At 33.3% G+C, this 19,935-nt stretch overlaps 1 protein-coding gene across 2 annotated transcripts in view; it reads right to left on the reverse strand.

The window, feature by feature from the left end:
- Positions 1 to 3,046: 3,046 nt before the first annotated feature.
- The window catches only part of LOC126887200 (uncharacterized), a 109,795-nt gene continuing 92,906 nt past the window's right edge, over positions 3,047 to 19,935 (reverse strand). For both annotated transcript variants that reach the window (XM_050654597.1, XM_050654596.1), the window contains exons 5-8: positions 15,845 to 16,192; positions 14,542 to 14,676; positions 13,154 to 13,333; positions 3,047 to 3,317 (exon numbers count right to left, since the gene is read on the reverse strand). In XM_050654597.1, coding sequence (XP_050510554.1) covers positions 3,090 to 3,317; positions 13,154 to 13,333; positions 14,542 to 14,676; positions 15,845 to 16,192 — 891 coding nt within the window. In that variant the 3' untranslated portion in view covers positions 3,047 to 3,089. The remainder of the gene's footprint in view (positions 3,318 to 13,153; positions 13,334 to 14,541; positions 14,677 to 15,844; positions 16,193 to 19,935) is intronic.

Consider the following 19,935-nt stretch of genomic DNA (forward strand, 5'->3'; position numbering starts at 1 on the left):
CGCGTGAGCTATAAATTTGGTTCAAGAGTATCACTAGAACATCAATGTACTGCTCATCTATAATTTTTATTAGTTCGATAGGAAGCATGTTAGGTCCAGGGCTTTTCCTGTTCTTCATTGTTTTTAATGCGTGTGCTATTTCTTCTCTTGTAATATCTGGACCTATTTCTTCTGAAGTAAGTTCTATGTTTTCCAGGTATCCTCTTTCATCATCGAACAGTTCTTATGTATTTTGCCCTACCAACTACCAAATACGTAATAAAAGACGAGCATCATCTAATTGTGGAAAAAGATGGATATCATCTAATTGTGGACAAAAGACGAGCTTCATCTAATTGAGTGAATAATGCAAGTAGGTACTAGACACCAATACCGGTATATGCATAATATGCAAACTCCCACTTAAATCTCATCTTCAGGACGATGTTGGCAAGCGATAGAACACTCTCTTTTGCTGCCTGCTGGGGTTGAGTATCTGCTCCAAAGGAGGATAAACCAAATGAACAGTCAACGGTATAAGAACACAAAGTGCAAACCATTGTACTAAATATCACCACGATTTCCCAGGAAAATCACCATGACATCAATATTTCAGCTATTACTGTTACTAATCACAGAAATTAAAGTTTAAGCTTCTACAGGATACGAGAAACACATTACCACGAAGACTCTCAGGTTGCAAAAAATCCGAAAATCTCATGAAATTTGAAGCCTATTAGCGACAAAATGAAATGCCATTTTTAAAGAAATGAAAATAATGAAAATATATTTTCTAGAAATAAACAAACAATAATAAACCAAAAATTTTCAAATCGGTTTTTCTTTAAAACGGTGTATCCTACCGACTTAAAGCAAGAGTACCTTTTAGTACTAGAATACCTCAAAATTTAATGATCAAAAATGCTTAAAAGTTAAAGACAAAAAAGTTATGCCATAAAATAACCGTTGCCCTACCCAAAACGGATGCCTATGACCGATACTAGTAATGCCCAATTGATGGAATCGATTTATATCTAGAAAAGAAATAGGCGTACCAGTTTTCGTTTTTCTAAATAGAAGAATTTTGAAGATATTAAAAAAACTAATTAAGAAGCCATCTTCAAAGAGCTTTAGCTCTTGCTGCCGATTTAGGAAGCATTTTCGGACTAAGTGAATTATGTTAAATTGTGTTGTTCTGAAGCTATTTTCTTGTGGCATTTTTACAATTTTAACTATTTATAATGGGAAATAAGCCACAATATTATTAAAAATATAATCTAGCAATGGGCTCCTCTTTATCTCCATTATTGGCTAATATATTTATGGAGGATTTCGAAACTAATATCATTTCTAAACAAAATTTAAAACCCACTGTATGGTGGAGATATGTAGATGATGTGTTTTCAATATGGCCTCATAGATCAGAATTGTTGGATACATTCCTGAATATTATAAACGATCAAGAAGAGACAATAAAATTTACAATGGAAAAGGAATATAATAACACCCTAACTTTCCTCGATGTTTTAGTCTAAAAGAAGGATACTGGATATGAGACTCAAGTGTATAGAAAACCAACACATACCAACAGATATCTCAATTACAAATCAAATCACAACATCAACGTTAAAAAGGGCATCATAAAATCCTTATATGATAGGGCCAAAATTACTTGTTCTAACGAAAATTCATTTTTAGAAGAAAAACAATTCTTAACATCTGTTTTATTAAAAAATGATTATCCTTTATCGTTTATAAATAAGGAATTGTCAAGATTGGATCGAATGGAACAGAACAACATAGAACGGGATCCTACAACATTCACAAGAAATAATACGAGGAAAATATCAATACCATACATAAAAGGACTATCCGAGAAACTTAAAACAATAGGAAATAAATTCAACATTTCAACAACATTCAAAACAACCAACACATTGAGATCTATTCTATCTAAAACTAAACCCAACAATGAACATGAGAGGACAAAGAATTATATTTATAAAATACCTTGTGAATGCGAACAGTTTTATATAGGTGAAACATCAAGACCATTAAACGTTAGAATAAGTGAACATCAATCTTATATTAAAAATAGAGAATTTGATAGATCTCAAATATGTCAACACGCATGGAATAATGAACATAGAGTTCAGTGGAGAGATTCAAGTATAGTCCTGAAAGAAACAGATAGTAAAAAGAGAAAAATCAAAGAAGCGGCTCTAATTATGCTAAATGAAACCAATTGTGTCGCAAATTCCTCGGTTTAATGCAGTAGGATGTGGATACCCATACTGAAAGAGGAAGTCAATAGAAAGAAAATACCACAATTAGTAAGTCAATAATCAAGTTAGTACATATTTGATATTTTAGTATTACTTATATATCCATGTATTATTGATATTATTTATAATTTAAACAAAATTATAGTAAAGTCAGAATTTGGTATTAATTTTGAGAGTAAATTAAATGTAAGACCAAATACTTACGATGTCGGGATAGTATCACGAGGTTTTTCCTGGTTTTCCCTCGTGATTTACTATGAGATCTCTAACGCGAGAATTTTAATGTCACCGTTGCATGTGGTTGTCTTTTTAAAGACAGATCACATGCTATGATTTTTTTGTGACGGATATTCTTGAGTTGGGGTTGATTTCATGTAATCGAATGAACTATCTTTCAGAAAAGTCGTCCCAGGAACGGAACTCATAAATATTGGCAATATCATTTTAAAGTCTTCTACTTTAAAATGTATCATATTATGTATCTGAATTGCCGATGTAAATGAGTCAAATTAAATAAATTATTAGAAGAATTTTTTTACTAAGCAACAACATTTTTGTTTATGTTAATAGTATTTTGTATTTTGACAACGGCACCCAATTTGGGCGTCGAAACGTTAATAAAAATCATTTTTTAATAATATTGTGGCTTATTTCCCATTATAAATAGTTAAAAGTGTTAAATTGTCTTAAAATTATCTGAGGAATCTGCGGTCTCCAATTTTGTCAAGAGAGTTTCTGGACACAGTGTATAATTGGTAATTAAATAATTAAAACAAAAACAGGACTGTCATATAATTTAATTAAATAATTTTATCCGAAACACATTTAAAAACAATATTCACTTTGAGATTCATATGAAAATCTAGCACTTTCCGGCTGTAAATTTTTTAGAAAGTTTTGAAAAGCTACAGAACTGCTGACTATTTTTCTCGGAATCCTTATATCACTTAAAGATTCCTGTGAAGAATACTCATCTGCTTCACTCTCTCCTTTCTCCCTTAAATTATCAATTAGTCGTACTTTTTCGTTAACTTTATTAGCAATGGTCTGAATCTAAAAAAAAAAAATTGTTATGCATTAGTAGTTGGGCATTCAAATTGGAAAAGTATCAAGTTACAAATACATGGGTTTAATAAACGAAACTGGAGACCAAAACAATGAAATATAAAGACGTATCGAAATTACCAAGGCCACCTTCATAAAGATGAGAAAATAATTCTTCTGCAACTGAGATATAAGCATCCCTTTACGATTAAGAATGCTAAGAGGATTATACTGTGTAGAGGCCTGGACTCTCAAATAGAATAACATAAAAAATATTGAAAGTTTCGAGATGTGGTGCTACCGTCGAATACTGAAGATAAGTTGGGTGGAAAGAGTCACAAACCTTGAAGTAATATGAAGAATATGAAAAGACCCAGAAATTTTGTTAACGATAAAACGAAGAAAACTCGAATATTTGGGTACGCTGATGAGAGGACTTAAATATGCATTACTTCAAAATATAATGCAAGGAAAAATAGAAGGAAAACGGAATCCAGGCCGTTGAAGAATGTCATGGTTGCGGAATTTGAGAGAGTGGTTTGGCTGCACCACTAATGAACTCTTCAAGTCAGCTGCAAACAAGGTCAGGATAGCCTTGATGATTTCCAATCTCCGATAGAAGTGGCACAAGAAGAAGAAGAAGAAGTAGTCGAGGTAAGTTTGAAATATAGATACATGTTCTATTCCAAAATCACAATAAAGATGCAGCAGAAATAAACAAACCAACACACGTTGAATGCTACGAGGAGCACTCCAGAATCATGATTTACAACGTATAAACTTTTACAGGAAAACTTTTTCCTACCCGTGTTGAGCTGCCCCCCCCCCACTTGCAAAAATTAAAAAACTAATAGTCCTGATTTATGAGCTATTTATGAGCTCTCATATTCCGCAAACTAAAAATTTTGAGCTCGTTCCACTGAGCAGGAATTTAATACTTTATAAGTATTTATAGTGCTGAGTCAGCCCCCCCACTACTTAAAAATAGGAATATTGAATCGGTTTTTGCGACAGAATTACGAGCTATTTATGAGCTCTTGAAAATATATAGTTTCGATTTTTGAGCTCATCCCCTTCACCCCCAAACAACCCTTTAATTGATTTAACTTAAGAGAAAAATGCTGAGAAAACTTAAAATATATCGTATTGCAGATTTAATTCCTATAGCGTATATACTCTAAGAATAAACTATTACATCACGTGCATTTCGATTATTGAGCTACAACCCCTTCGCAAGAAAACCACCCTATCTTCCCGGCTTAAGAGAAAGTTGTACTTAAAATGCATTAAATTAATTATTTGGCGACTACATTCATTTAATAATTTATAAGCTTTCAAATTACGCGCATTTAAATCAGTAAATTGCAATTTATTTTATATAGTGCAGTCACTGAAAGTAAAAATCAACGATTATCTTCAATTTCGGTGAACCTTCATCGATTTTTACGAAAATTGGTCAGTGGTTAGAGGATACCTCAAGAAACAAAGGTGACATGGTACCACCTTGCGCCTTTACCCTGAGGGTAGATACTGGGGGTGGATACCCTGGGGGTGAAAAATTATTTTATAAAAAATAACTGCACAAATCTATAAAAGAACAAATTATAAGTAAAATTTATTATATAAAGTTATTAAAATAAGTCAATACTTATTAAGTTATTAAAGATCAAAAATGTTAATTATTCGTGAAAAAAATGCATGTTTTGAAGCAGTTTTTCGTAAATCACTGAAAACCTGTAAGTTTTTACAAAAAAGTTATTAGTAGTTTTACTCGTATAGCTTATATTCTAAGAATAAACTCTTAAATCACGCGCCTTTCGATTATTGAGCTACAACCCCTTCGCAAGAAAACCATACCATATTCCCGGCTTAAGAGAGAGTTGTACTTAAAATAATTTAAATTAATTATTTGTCGACTAGATATCGTTTAATAATTTATGAGCTCGCAAAATATACGCATCTCAATTATTGAATTGCCATTTTTTTCTATAGTGCAGTCACTGAAGGTAACAATCAACTATGACCTTCGATTTCGGTAAATCTGCATTCGTTTTCACGAAAATTTGAATAAAAAAATTGAATGATATTGCTCATTTTTGATAGGTATTTCTAAGTACTTTGACAAGTATTTAGTACCTAAGTGTTATAAAATGCATATCTTTCCCGTTATTTAAGCTTGAATCCTTAGATTTGAAAAGTCGCAGAAAAAATTATACATTTAATTACCAATAACTTACTTTAAATTAACATTAAAGGGTTTTTCAAGTAATAAATTTATTATATTTTTTATTAGCTTCAATTTTAGTGATGAACACTTTTTTGTAAAAACTTACAGTTTTTGAGTTATTTATGAAAAATCGCTTTAGAGCATGCATTTTCTTTCACAAAAATTAAAATATTTGATCTTTAATAACTCAAAAAGTATTGATTTATTTTAATAACATTATATAACAAATTTTGCTTACAATTTGTCCCTCTCTCGATTTGTGGGGTGGGTTATTTTTAATAAAGTAATTTTCACCCCGAGAAGGGGTGACATATACCCCAGGATAAAACCGCAAGTTGTTATTGTCAATTAGTGAAAATGAATGGAGATTTACCGAAATCGAAGGTCATAGTTGATTTTTACCTTCAGTGACTGCACTATAGAAAGAAAATGGCAATTCAATAATTGAGATGCGTATATTTTGCGAGCTCATAAATTATTAAACGATATGTAGTCGCCAAATAATTAATTTAAATTATTTTAAGTACAACTCTCTCTTAAGCCGGCAATATGGGATGGTTTTCTTGCGAAGGGGTTGTAGCTCTATAATCGAAAGGCGCGTGATTTAAGAGTTTATTCTTAGAATATAAGCTATACGAATTAAACTACTATTAACTTTTTTGTAAAAACAGTTTTTCAGTGATTTACGAAACCGCTTCATAACATGAATTTTTTTCACGAATAATTAAAATCTTTGATCTTTAATAACTTAAAAAGTATTGACTTATTTTATTAACTTTAAATAATAAATTTTGCTTTTAATTTATTTGTGCAGTTATTTTTAATAAAATAATTTTCACCCCCGAGAGGGGGCGGTATCCACCCTCAGGGTAAAGGCGCAAGGTGGTACCATGTCACCTTTGTTTCTTGACGTATCCTCTAACCACTGACCAGTTTTCGTGAAAATCGATGAAGGTTCACCGAAATTGAAGGTAATCGTTGATTTTTACCTTCAGTGACTGCAGTATACAAAATAAATTGAAATTTACTGATCTAAATGCACGTAATTTGGAAGCTTATAAATAATTCAATGATATGTAGTCGCCAAATAATTAGTTTAATGCATTTTAAGTACAACTTTCTCGTAAGTCGGGAATTTAGGGTGGTTTTCTTGCGAAGGGGTTGTAGCTCAATAATTGAAATGCACGTGATTTAATAGTTTATTCTTAGAGTATATAAGTTATAGGAATTATATCCGCAATACTATATATTTTAGGTTTTCTCAGCATTTTTTTCTTAAGTTAAACCAATTAAAGGGTTGTTTGGGGGTGAAGGGGATGAGCTCAAAAATCGAAACTATATAATTTCAAGAGCTCATAAATAGCTCGTAATTCTGCCGCAAAAAATGATTCAATATTCCTATTTTTAAGTGGTGGGGGGGCTGAGTCAGCCCCCCCCCCACCACTTAAAGTATTAAATGTATGCACTAAGGTATCAAATTCCTGCTCAGTGGAACGAGCTCAAAATTTTTAGTTTGCTGAATATGAGAGCTCATAAATCAGGGCTATTTATTTTTTGATTTTTGCAAGTGGGGGGGGGGGGGGGCAGCTCAACACGGGTCTTTTTCCTTGTGGATTTTTGTATAAACTTTGTAAATTATGATTTGGGATTTACAATGTATACATTGTAAATTACGATTTGGTAGTACTCCTAATAATATTCAACGTGCCTTTGTTTGTTTATTTCTAGTGCATCTTTATTGTGATTGTACATAGTATACATAGAATAGCTCAAATAACAACATTTGACTATTTTCGTATAGATATTACAATAAGCATATAATGATATTTATATAGCATACATATATATCTTAAGGGGTTGTATTAGAGAGATATCACCTTTTATTGGAACACCACATCTAGCCTCATAGACAAAAGATTATTCTTGATAACTAGTCCTTACACAGTACACCAAAAGATAATAAATTTATGTGCAGAAGCAGAAAGAATATAAAGATCTGCACATCGAATGTCAAAACCTTATACGAAGCAGGAAAAATCCATAATGCAATACAGGGGATGAAGAGAATACATCGCACGTTCCGAAGAAAAGTGTAATAAATCAAAAAATTTTCGATCCTCAGTTTTCTACAGTAATGGATAGTATGTCTAATGCTCTATCTCTGAAGAAACCCGTAGTAATTTTAATTCGATAATTATTGCCTAGATGGCGAAAGAATCACTATTCTTCGGAACAGGTTCGTCGGCATTTTCCAAAGAAAACAGTAATAAAAGGCAGTTATCGTGATATCATTGTGGCACTCCGCTGTATTTCCGATCAAAAGTGTAATTGTAGTTATTACTTGGAAGTATTGTAAACTTTAGTTTCGTGTTCTCCTGGTAAACGTGTAACATTTTGAGTTGCTACTCTTATTATCGGAATATTTGCCAATATTTCCACTTTACTTCCGACGAAGAGCGTAATATTTCGAGTTGTTACTCTGATCATCGGAATATCTTTCAGTTTTATCACTTCACTTCCACCGAAAAGTGTGGTATTTTCAGATAATACTATTTTCTTCGGTAAGTTCTGACAAATATATTTATTGTGTGTATTAGAATAATGTAATAATAGTCTCATCCACGGCAAAATCCGGGACTAATGGAGATTGTACCGCGAATAAGGCTTATATTTGTATCTGTAGATGTAATTTTTGAGGCTTTACGATCAATGTATGATTTGTTTTGAGAACATTCATCGGACGGGCCTCAAAATATTACACAAAAGACTAAAAAATCACTAGAATTTCACTAGATTAAAAAAAATAAATCTCTATCCACTAACATAACAAATATTATTATAGCTTTCCAATATTTTCTGGAGATTTCCTTAAAATTTGATTTATTTAGGTTCAAAAGTAAAAGACCTTGAATAATTATTATGCTGAAGTAATCATTCCAAAATAATATTTACAAAAAGTTTTAGTCATCTGATTGAAATAGATAGGACAACCGTCAACCGTGTGATCTTTTTAGTCAGCTAATGAATTATGTTTATTTTATTATATTTATGATTAGGTATCAAAGTACGATTAATTACAAATTTCTGGGGATTTTTCTTTCAATGCACAGCAATTATTAAACACTACAGGGACGTATCAAATGAATTACAAACGTATTAAAAATACTACTGAAAACAATTTTTTGTTTTGTAATATTCTTTAAGTATTACCAAGTGTTCTATGATTCATTATGTTGAAATATCCAAGAATAATTTAGTAGGCGATATTTTCAGTTTATACTGTTTTTACATTCTGTTAAAAACCGTTTTATAATAAAAATCATTATTAGAATATGTTCTTTAAATTCTTTGATATAAATTGTAACTATTTTTCGAAGAAAACTGTAACATATCAATTTTTTTTAGAAATGACTCATTATCTCAAAAACCGTTTTGTTTCATAAAGAAATTTAAGCAAATTAAGAAATAATAATTTATTTACTATTTTTTAATACTATTTGCAAATATATAAATTCAATTACGGGATATAGGAAAGAAAATTGGAGGAGCAAAATAAAAAAGAATCAAAGGAAAATGCGAAATTCTGATACTCTACCCTTAAAATACGATAGTTACAAGGTACAAAATAATGTTCAGCTTTATGGCATAGAATTGTGGACCTTGATGTACAAGAGATTGGAAGCGTTTGAGATGTGGCTGTATCGGAGGATATTCAAGATCTCGTGAACTGATCGAATTATAAATGAAAATATCCTTAGAAGAATGAAGAAGAATGAGAAGTACTTCTTCTTCATGTGCCATCTCCTCTAAGAAGAACGACAACCATCATGGCAATTCGCACTTTCGATACGGCTGCTCTTAAGAGATCAGCAGAAGTGTCATTAAACCAAGTTCTCAAATTGTTTAACCAGGAGATGCGTCTTCTTCCACGACTCCTTCTACCTTGTATTCTTCCTTGTATAATGGAGGTATACCACCAAATCTCGAAAACTTCAGTACTTTGGACACATTATGCGAAATGAATCCAAATTATAGGGAAGTATGCCTGAGACGGCATACTGGCTGAGATGGCATATCACACGTTTTTCGTAAACTATTCCAAATTTGGTGCCTAGTGTGACAGTTTTCAGTTCCTCAAGTTAAAATTTGTCAACATTGTTGAACTTATGCATGTTAGCAGGGCCCCCGTAAGAACTACTGGCGCCTGTGTGCAAAAAAGGATTTTAGCGCCCCTTAAGGCATTTTGATAATGTTTTTTGAAAGCAAAATAGGTACAAATAACACCATAGCAAACCTTAATTGAATAGGGGCTTTATTGAATAAATTCTGCTGGACCATCTTGTCACACTTAGAGGGTTTAAACTTAACCTAAAAACATTTTTTCTCACCCCACCCACAACATCCCACCTTTTTGTGGATGACGAACCCAGAGTACCGCGATTTTCAAATTTTGTCCATTTAGACGAGACTGTATCGTCGCCCCCATTAGCGAAATTATTCCGATTCGATTTTTTGCACAAACTTACTCAAAAAGGGGTCCCTTATAACAAAGCCACAGGGTGCCAGGCGGTGCTGTGGTCGAAAAATTGTTTAAACAATTTTTTTTTAAACAAATTCACAATTTTTTTTGTATACCTAACAACTTGTATACCTGGATCTCGCATACCTACCAAAAAAAATGGATTAATAGCAAGCTGGGGTACCTAATGTAAAAAAATTAGTATACAAAACAATTTGTGAATAATGTTACAGATGCGCAAATATGTATTCACCAGCCAGAAGTTAGTAAACACAATAGCAAGCTGAAAATATGTTAATAGCTTAACGGTCGGATAAACTTTGATGTAAGGGAACACTGGAACAGGGGATGTTTTAATTGTGAAACAGGTTAAAAATTTGGAACGTCAGACTATAAAAACGTCCCGTGTATTTGGTCGGACAGAACTTCCAATTGATTTGTTGCCCTTTCATTAAACTCTCATGCAAAAATCAGATTGCTATTTACCACTAACATAATTCCTGTCATTTAACATGTTCTACGTGTCGGACGTATTAAAATGCCCAGTTGGTGATAAATACCAGTCTGATTTTTGCATGAGAATTTAATGAATGGGTAACAAATCAATTGGAAGTTCTGTCCGACAAAATACATGTGACGTTTTCGTAGTCTGACGTTTCAAATTTTTAACCTGTTCCACTTTTTAAACTTTCCCTGCTCCAGTGTTCCCATACATCAAAGTTTATCCGACTAGACACCGTTAAACCATTAACAAATTTTTAGCTTTAATCAACTTTTTTTTGGTATGCGGGATCCAGGTCTATTGGGTCATTTTGAGTAAAAAAGGTCCCTTGTCATTTTTCTCTAAAATTGATTGTTGTCGAGTTGGCCATATAACTCGACAACAATCAACTTTAGAGAAAAATCACAAGACACCTTTTTTGTTCAGAATGACCCAAATTATCTAAAAAAATTGTTTCAAAGTGAAAAAATTATTTTTGTGAATTTGTTTAAAAAAAATTTTTAAACAATTTTTCGACCAAGGTACCGCCTGGAACCCTCAGAATTTATTATAAGAACGTCTTTATATGTATGTTTTTGCAAAAAAATCTAACCGAAATAATTTCGCTAACGTGGGCAACAATACAGCCTGGACTATAGCGCTAATTGTTAATAATTAAAAACGACAGCTTTGTAATAAAATCATGACAAAAATGTCTTCAGGATCTTTATGGGTGGTTTTAAACTTTGATTTGACTTCATAATTCAGTTTTTTGACTTTCATAATTATAATTTTTAATCGAGTTATTAAGCCTTGAAAATGGCCATTTTCGCATTTTTTTAAATTGTAAATCGCGTATAACTCGACAACAATAAATTTTAGTGAAAAAGGACAAGAGACCTTTTTTACTCAGAATGGCCCAAGTGATGTAAAAAAATTGTTTGAAATGAAATCATTATGTTTGTGAATTCGTCTTAACAATTTTTCAACCACGGCAATGCCTGGCAGCCTGTGGATTTGTTATAAGGACCTCTTTTTGAGTAAGTTTGTGCAAACAATCGAATCAGAATAATTTCTCTAACGGGGGCGACGATGCAGCTCGGTCTAATTAGTTATTTAATAGGTATGCGATTTTTAAATCTTGTGGAATTATCATTTGAGCGCCACATAATCGTTCGCTTATCGATAAAATAGAATTACCGCCCACACACTATTGCACTATGTCTAGAATTTTTCCACGAAATCAGGGTATAGTTAGGTATTTGTTATCTACAGAATGGGTGTTTGTTATTTTTATAGCCGGATTTTTTATTTTATATCTATAGACAGACTAATAATACCATAGTCCATCCAAACAAAGTTAAACTGAACTATTTAATTTCTCAACTTTTATTTTAAAATTAATTTTTGCTTTTTGTTTTTTTGCAATTTTTGGCCCTCTGTTTTGGCGCCCCTAAAGGATGGCGCCCGTGTGCATTGCACATTTTGCACATATGGTAGCGGGGGCCCTGCATGTTAGTTTTATTTTGACAGCAGTAGCCTTTGGAATGTTAATTAAGTAGGACAAAATATTTATTGACTTTTTTGTATCACATTATAATTCGCGAGTCTTTACACCTGAGTTAAGTTTTTAAATTTTGCGATGTTCTTTTACCTTATGCCTATCATGTCTGTATCGATTTATATCTTAAAATATGCTTAAGAAAAATTAGGTTAAAAAAACGGTATGATTGCAATGTTGCCTGAGATGGCATAGTAAGCAGGTGGATTAGATGTCATAGGTATGCCATCTCACCCTTATGCGTTTGTACACTGCATTAATTTTGTTATATGATTGAAGTTTGTCGTAAGTTATGGGTCGTTTTAAGAGGAATTCGAACCGACAAAATCGATTCCGTCGATGTTGAGACAAGTGGCGAGGAAGATGCTGCTTGCATTTTTTGTAATGGCCTCTTTTCATTATCTCGTTCTCGAAAATCCTGACTAAGATGTGCCAAATGACTTACCTTGCCAAATTTGTGACAAGTGGTCATATTCCGAATGTGCCGGTGTACCCAAGACTACAAAAAAATTATTTGTGACTTATAAGTCGAGATTAGTGCCTTTATTTCAAGGGTATGCCATCTTATCCACATGTATGTGGGTGAGATGGCACATGTAATACTTTACAATTTATTTTTTCGGAAAAAAACCATAATATGTACCTTGTCAAAAAATAATGTTATATTTATGTAAATGTTTCTAGCACTGACTTTGATTTTTATTACATGTCTAACTCTATCGATTATCGATTACAAAACATTAAAAAAAAGTATGCTGTCTCAGGCATATCTCCCCTACCCTTCTACAAGCTATCCTACAGTGGAGAGTATTTGGAACGCGAGGTCCAGGAAGAAGAACATCAACATCCTGAATTTCAGAACCTGGTTACACACAACATATGTGCAGCTTGTCCACGTTTCCTGGAGACAAGATAAAGATTGCCATGATGATCGCAAGCATTTGTCTCGAACAGGCACATCAAGAAAATGTCGTAAAAATCAATATATTGCGAGCAGTATAATAATTATTATGGAAAAAAATGGTTTAAGAAATCCTTTTAATACATGTATGCTTACCACGCTAACTTGTGAATTTACATCGGCAGGAACAAATGGTGGCCTGAAACTAACTACATCTCCTGCTCGTCCAGAACAATACCGAAGTCTTGGGGTCATATATGGAAAAAAATAATCATAAGCTTCCATGTCGTCGTCTAACATTACTTTGGATTCGGCAATATTTAAATTCAGGTCGGACTAAAATTAGTATTGACTTAATTTATAAAAAAAATAGACAAAAATAGTTAATATATGGAAGCAGTGCTTATAATGTGATAAAATATATACATTGATATATTCATCATTCAATCTTCGCTTATCCACTGCTAAAGATAAAACTAATTTTCCATCTGTTTCGATTTTCCGCTTCTTGCGTCCACTTCTTATGGCAACCTTTTAGATCGTCATGTCAGTCCTACTTGTTGGTGAACGACCTCTGCTTCGGTAGGCATCATCCCTTGGTCTCTTAGTCCACTGTAGGCATAGTGTTGTCTGTCCTTCGAGCCACGTGATCTGCCCAGTTTCACTTCAGTTGTTTTTCTCTATACATCATCAGCCACTCCTGATCTTCGTCGTAACTGATGGTTTGGGATCTTTCGCAGTGGAACGTTTCGTCCTGTTTCGGTCTTTGAGTTACACGGATCGTTTACACTGTTAGGCTACGGCCAGACAAGCGACAATTTACAGCGCTAAGAGGTCCAGGAAGAAGAAACTGCTCCTGGCTGAAGAACGTAAGAGACTGGACAGGCATGGACACACATTCGATACTAAGAACCGCTCAAGGTAAAGTGCAATTTACTGTAGTTATAGCCAACCTTCAGTAATGGAGAAGGCACCTTAAGAAGAAGAAGAAGAAGAGCAGTAAAATGAAGTGCGAAAAATGGGTCCTATATCCTAGGTTGCTATGTTGCTACGCGATATTTTACAGCTCAGTCTGGCCATCCACTACACTCACAGTGGGACCCATTTTCGCGCTTCATTTTACTGCTCTTACAGCGCCGTAAATTGTCGCTTGTCTAGCCATAGCCTTATTCTTGTCACGGTTAACATTTCCTCTCCGTAAGTCAACACTGGCAAAACATATGGATTAAAGGTTGCTATGTTGCTACGCGATATTTTACAGCTCAGTCTGGCCATCCACTACACTCACCGTGGGCCCCATTTTCGCGCTTCATTTTACTGCTCTTACAGCGCCGTAAGTTGTCGCTTGTCTAGCCATAGCCTTATCCTTGTCACGGTTAACATTTCCTCTCCGTAAGTCAACCCTGGCAAAACATATGGATTAAAGGTGTCAATTGGTAAAGGTGAAATTGATGATAAATATTAAATTTATACATTACAGTAAGTAAAATCGTTCTGAAAAATCATTAAAAATAATTCAAATACCTCAAATAAGCAAAACTTACGCCTCCTTGATCTCCTGCTTGCAAAGTATAATCGGATTTTTGACTATTAAAATTTTCAAGGTTTTTTTCCAATTGCTTAATTTTTACTTGAATATTTTTCATATCCAATTCGGCCTGAGACAAAGGTTGTTCAGTCTTAAAAAGATAAAAAAAGATATTAAAATGAAAGTAGACGATTACATTAATTTATTTTCATTTCTATGAAATGCTATGTGTCGTCTATATCTATTATTGTATGGTTGTGAGACGTGGACGTTAAAAACCACACTGATAAATAAATTAGAAACATTCGAATTGTGGGGCTATCGACGAATCCTAAAGATATCATGGGTTTCGCACACTCCCAATGAAGATGTTCTCCAAATGATGAATTCAGAACGTCTGCTCATAAATATCATAAAGAGAAGAAAAACAGAATACTTCGGCCATATAATTAGAGGACCTAAATACCATCTACTTCACCTTATAATACAAGGAAAAGTGGAGTGTAAGAGATGGATTGGTCGACAGAAACTTTCGTGGTTGCGTAATATTAGACAATGGTGTGGTTCCACTGTAGAAGAATTGTTTCACGCAGTGACCAATAGAGGAGGGTTTCAGGAACTTGTAAATATGATGACGGCCAGTGTGTGAATACGGACACGGCATCTAAAGAAGAAGAAGGTTTTCAATTCAAACTTCACCATTGTTCTACATGGGTTTCGAGGTATTCTTTTTCTCATGAGCATCTTTCAGTGCGTCACAGTTTTTCGATTTCTTTCTAACGCCTTACATTTTATATGACAGAAAAAAGGCACGTCGTTGATTACAGAAATTTATAAGATTTATTCTAGTTGTCGATAGATGGCGCTATAATCGAAAAAAATTTACGAATTATATAATATATCTACGAATATAATCTGTACAATTTATAAGACTATACAAATCAAAGAAAATACCATTTTATAAATGCAATAAACACAATTGATTTGTTTTTATGCCAAATTGCAAATAAAATGTGACAACTGTTAGATTTAACTAAAATGTCATGTTAGAATAAATGTTATAAATGTGTATTATCACGGACTTACCTTTTTTTATATCATTTGTGACGCACTGAAAAATGCTCATGAAAAGGACCATATTATTCACCTCTCATCAGAAACACATTTAGCTACTTGAACTGAAATGAAAGGCTCCCAAATTTCAACTATTTTAACTTGATGCCCTCAACTTTTAAAAGGATGAAAAGAACACCCAATTTATGAAGATTTGAAGATAAATAATATTAACTAATTAATTAACAATTGTATTAACTTCTTACCCTTTCATTATTTTGCTGCACATCAATCTTGGTAAATGTATCCTTCATTTCTAGACTTTGAGTATTACCATTATTCGTGTCCCTTTCTGGCATATTGACATGATAGTCCTCACAAAACTGAAGCTCGTTAGGAAGGATGATACGTTCTTGCAACTTCTCGTATTCTCCTTGTAAAACTTTCAATTTATTTTCTAGGATAGCCTTGTCTCGAGTTACTTGTTCCAGTTCCTGTTTCAGATTTTCATAGCTTACAGACATTTCCTCCAGTTTTGTCAGTGCTGCCTTTTTAGATCTGGCATTTGACTTAATGTCCTTGGTGGCTGATTCCAGTTTTTTAAATAGCATACTCTATAATAAAAGAATATCTGTAATACGAAAACCTACAGAGTAAATAAAAACAGAACACTAAAAAACCAAGCTATCCTACGTTAATAAAAAAAAACATCCTGGGAGTTGTCAAAAATTCGGAATAATGCCAAAATCAATACAATTATTTACTATTTCTACTGGGCATTAACCGAAATTTTAGTTTAAAATAAGTTTATTTGAACGTTTTGATTTCCACTTCAGCAACAGCATTTTAAAGAGCTATATGATGCTGAAGAAACGCTGAATACGAAACGAAACGAATACGAAAGAGATATAAGTGCTACAATCAATGACGAAGAGGTAGAAGCAAAGATCAAGAAGCTTAAAAACAGAAAATCACCTGGTACGGATGGTATACCCAATGAATTTTTAAAATATGGAGGCCTTGAACTAGCAAGTAAACTATCGCAACTATTTAACAAAATCTTAAACGAATCAGAAACACCAGAGGAATGGCATAAGAGCATCACAATCCCCATATTTAAAAAACGACAGAAAACTTGACCACAAAACTACAGATGAATAACCCTCTTAAATAGGATGAAACTGTTCACAGGTATTCTTAAGGACAAATTGGAAAGGCAAAGCACTAAAGCTGAAGAACAACAAGGTTTTACAAAGGGGCAGTCTATAACAGACGCAGTATTTATAATAAAACAAATAAAAAAGAAAACGCTATAGAGTTCGGCATTCCAGCATATATTTGCTTCATTGATCTGACGAATGCGTTTGACAGGGTTCGCCTGGGAGACATTCTAAATATATTAATAGAAAATAAAACACCGACCAGCATTACAAAGATAGCCCATAACCTAAATAGCAACAACGTTACCAAAGTTAGAGCAGAAGACCAATTCACTGAAAATATTCCAACACCGGGAGGAATTAGACAAGGCGATAGTTTAAGCCCCTTCTTATTTAACCTACTCATGCGCAAAATTATAAACAAAGTGATATCTCTTAAACTCGGATATAGAATGGGCAACAAAAGTATGGTGTGTTACGCAGATCATGCAGCAATTATTGCCGAATCAGAAGATGATCGTCAGAGACTCTTTAGATCAGTTCTTTCAAATAAGCCGCCAACTAAATATAAATATTTCTACTAATAAAACTAAATGTATGACAATAGCAAAAAATCGGCTCAGGTGTAAGTTACTGGTTGAGAACAACTCCATAGAATAGGTGATGCAATTCAGATATCTGAGCATATATATTATATCAAGCACACACGGCCCAGTAAAGGACTTGAGGAGTCAGATCAACAAAGTAGCTGCATTGTCAGGATGTCTGCGGGAGATAGTCTGGTCAAATCCGTATATGCGCACAAATAGTATCTAAAATTAGAATCTACAAGACTTGCATACGACTGATCATGACTGATCACCCCTTGTGCGCGAAGACACTAACAAGACGAAACAGATGCTAAGGGTTGCCGAAATGAAAACCCTAAGAACAATAGTGGGGAAATCAAGAACAGACAGGGTGAGAAATACAAACATTAGAGAGCAATGCAAAATTGAAGATATTGAATTACAACAAAAACCATGTAAGACGAATGGATGAGAATAGACTCCCAAAAGTTGCCCTAGAAAACAACCCGCCAGGTTCAAGACGCATGAACCACCTAAAAGATGGAGGGATAACTGACAATCTACCTCCCAGGAAATTAACCAGAGGCAGCTTCAGAATTAAACAGATCGAAAGATCTCCAAGAAGTAAAAGAAGAAGAAGAATATTTCCACTTCGGAAATCGTTCTCAAAATACAAATTGAAAATAGCTTCAGAACAATTCCGAATTTTATATTTAAAGTTTTGTCTCAAATTCTATAAATCACACAATTTGTCATACTTCCTCTACAACTTTTTTCCTTGAAAAATAACAATAACTACTAGAAACTAACTATCTGGGACTTGTGTGTAGAATAATAATTATATATCTATTTAAATGATTTCCTCATTAATCATCACAAGAGGAAAGACAAAAAGAGATAAATCTTTAAATTACTTTGTCCCAGAAAAATATAAAACATTCATTATATTTGGCCATTGTATTTTGTCTAATATCTACTAATTAAAGTGTAAAAGTCTTTCAAAAATAAGACAACGAAAAGAATAAAAATGTGAAATTATAAAATTGCAAGAATGGCTGTTATTTGTAAGTTTAAATTGTGAAAGTAAAATTTTTACATCAGATAAATTTAATTATAGAGTAAACGACGTATGCTGCACTAATTTAATATAACCGCCAGAAAATTTAACATGTTAATTTCTCCAAAAAGAGACAAAATGCATGGTTTATAACAGCAAATCTAATAAGATGTAAATTAGAGCTGTAGGGTCAGATAATAGAGCAAGTGATTGAATTTAAATATCTAAGCAACATACTACCTAGCTAGGAAAAGCTCAAAACGGAAGTGGAAGACACAAGTAAATAAATCAAACAAATGTGCGGGATGCATGAATGACACAATATGGAGAAATAGAAACATCGAAAGAAACAAAACAGAGAAACTTATCGTTTGATGGTCGCCAACCTTCGGTAGAAGACGGCACATAAAGAAGAAGAAGAAACATCGAGAAAGAAATGAAAGGCAGAATTTACAAAACAGACCAATAATGACATACACGGCAGAAACACTACCTGATAGACAGAACAAGAAGAATGCTAGAAACAGCAGAGATGAAGACACTTGGTTTAGTATACGACTGAGATAGAAGGTGGAGAAAATAAATAACTGGGTAAGAAACAAAAGAGTAGAATGGAAAGATCACATAAGTCGAATGAACTAATAGAGTCGTAAAGACAGCGAGAGACGGTTCTCCAATAGGAAGACGACCAGTGGGAAGACTACGAAAACGATGGAACGACATCTTACTGGAGTCAAAGTAAGTTTATAAAATAATCAAAACAAATATCCAAAAAACCTTATTTGACAGTGATACAAGAATATTTTACATTCATATATTAGAAAGAAAAGTGATAGAAATAAAAATCAGAATATGGTTTAACTAGGCCCAAACTCAGACATCCAAAGTGAAAGTTATCCTCCAACACCAAATTGTTCTATATGGTCCACATAATGTTCAGAAAAAAGTCACACCATTTTGAGCGTCGGGTTTGGGGGGGAGGGGGGAGAGAAATCAGTAAATTCGTAGTTTTTTTATGTTTTTCGTGAATATTTCTAAAACTATGCGGTTTAGCATGAACAACATTCTATACAAAAATGTTCTACATTAAATTTGAAATAAAAAATGCCCTATATGCATAATCCTTCTAAAATGGATGGTTACAAAGTTACGGAGGTTAATTGGTCCAAAAAAGGCCTAACCTAAACATCCAAAGTAAAAGTTTTCCTCCAACACCAAATTGGTCTATATGGTCCACATATTTTTCAGTAAAAAGTTACACCATTTTGAGCGTCCGGTTTGGGGGGAGATGGGGAAGAAGTCGGTAAATTAGTAGTTTTTTTACGTTTTTCGTCAATATTTCTGAAACTATGCTTTCGCGTAAACAACGTTCTATACAAAAATGTTCTACATAAAATTTAAAACAAAAAAAGGTCCTATTCATAATTGTTTAAAATCAACGGTTCCAGAGTTAGGGAGGGTGAAAAGTGGAGGTTTTCGATACTTTTTATATGTTTTGGGCAATTTATAATATTATTATTGATGGAAGAAATTTTTCTTTAACAGGATTGTGTTTTGTAAAAAAAAATTGC

This window comes from Diabrotica virgifera, chromosome 6 (assembly GCF_917563875.1).
Source record: "Diabrotica virgifera virgifera chromosome 6, PGI_DIABVI_V3a".
In the NCBI taxonomy this organism is placed as follows: domain Eukaryota; kingdom Metazoa; phylum Arthropoda; class Insecta; order Coleoptera; family Chrysomelidae; genus Diabrotica; species Diabrotica virgifera.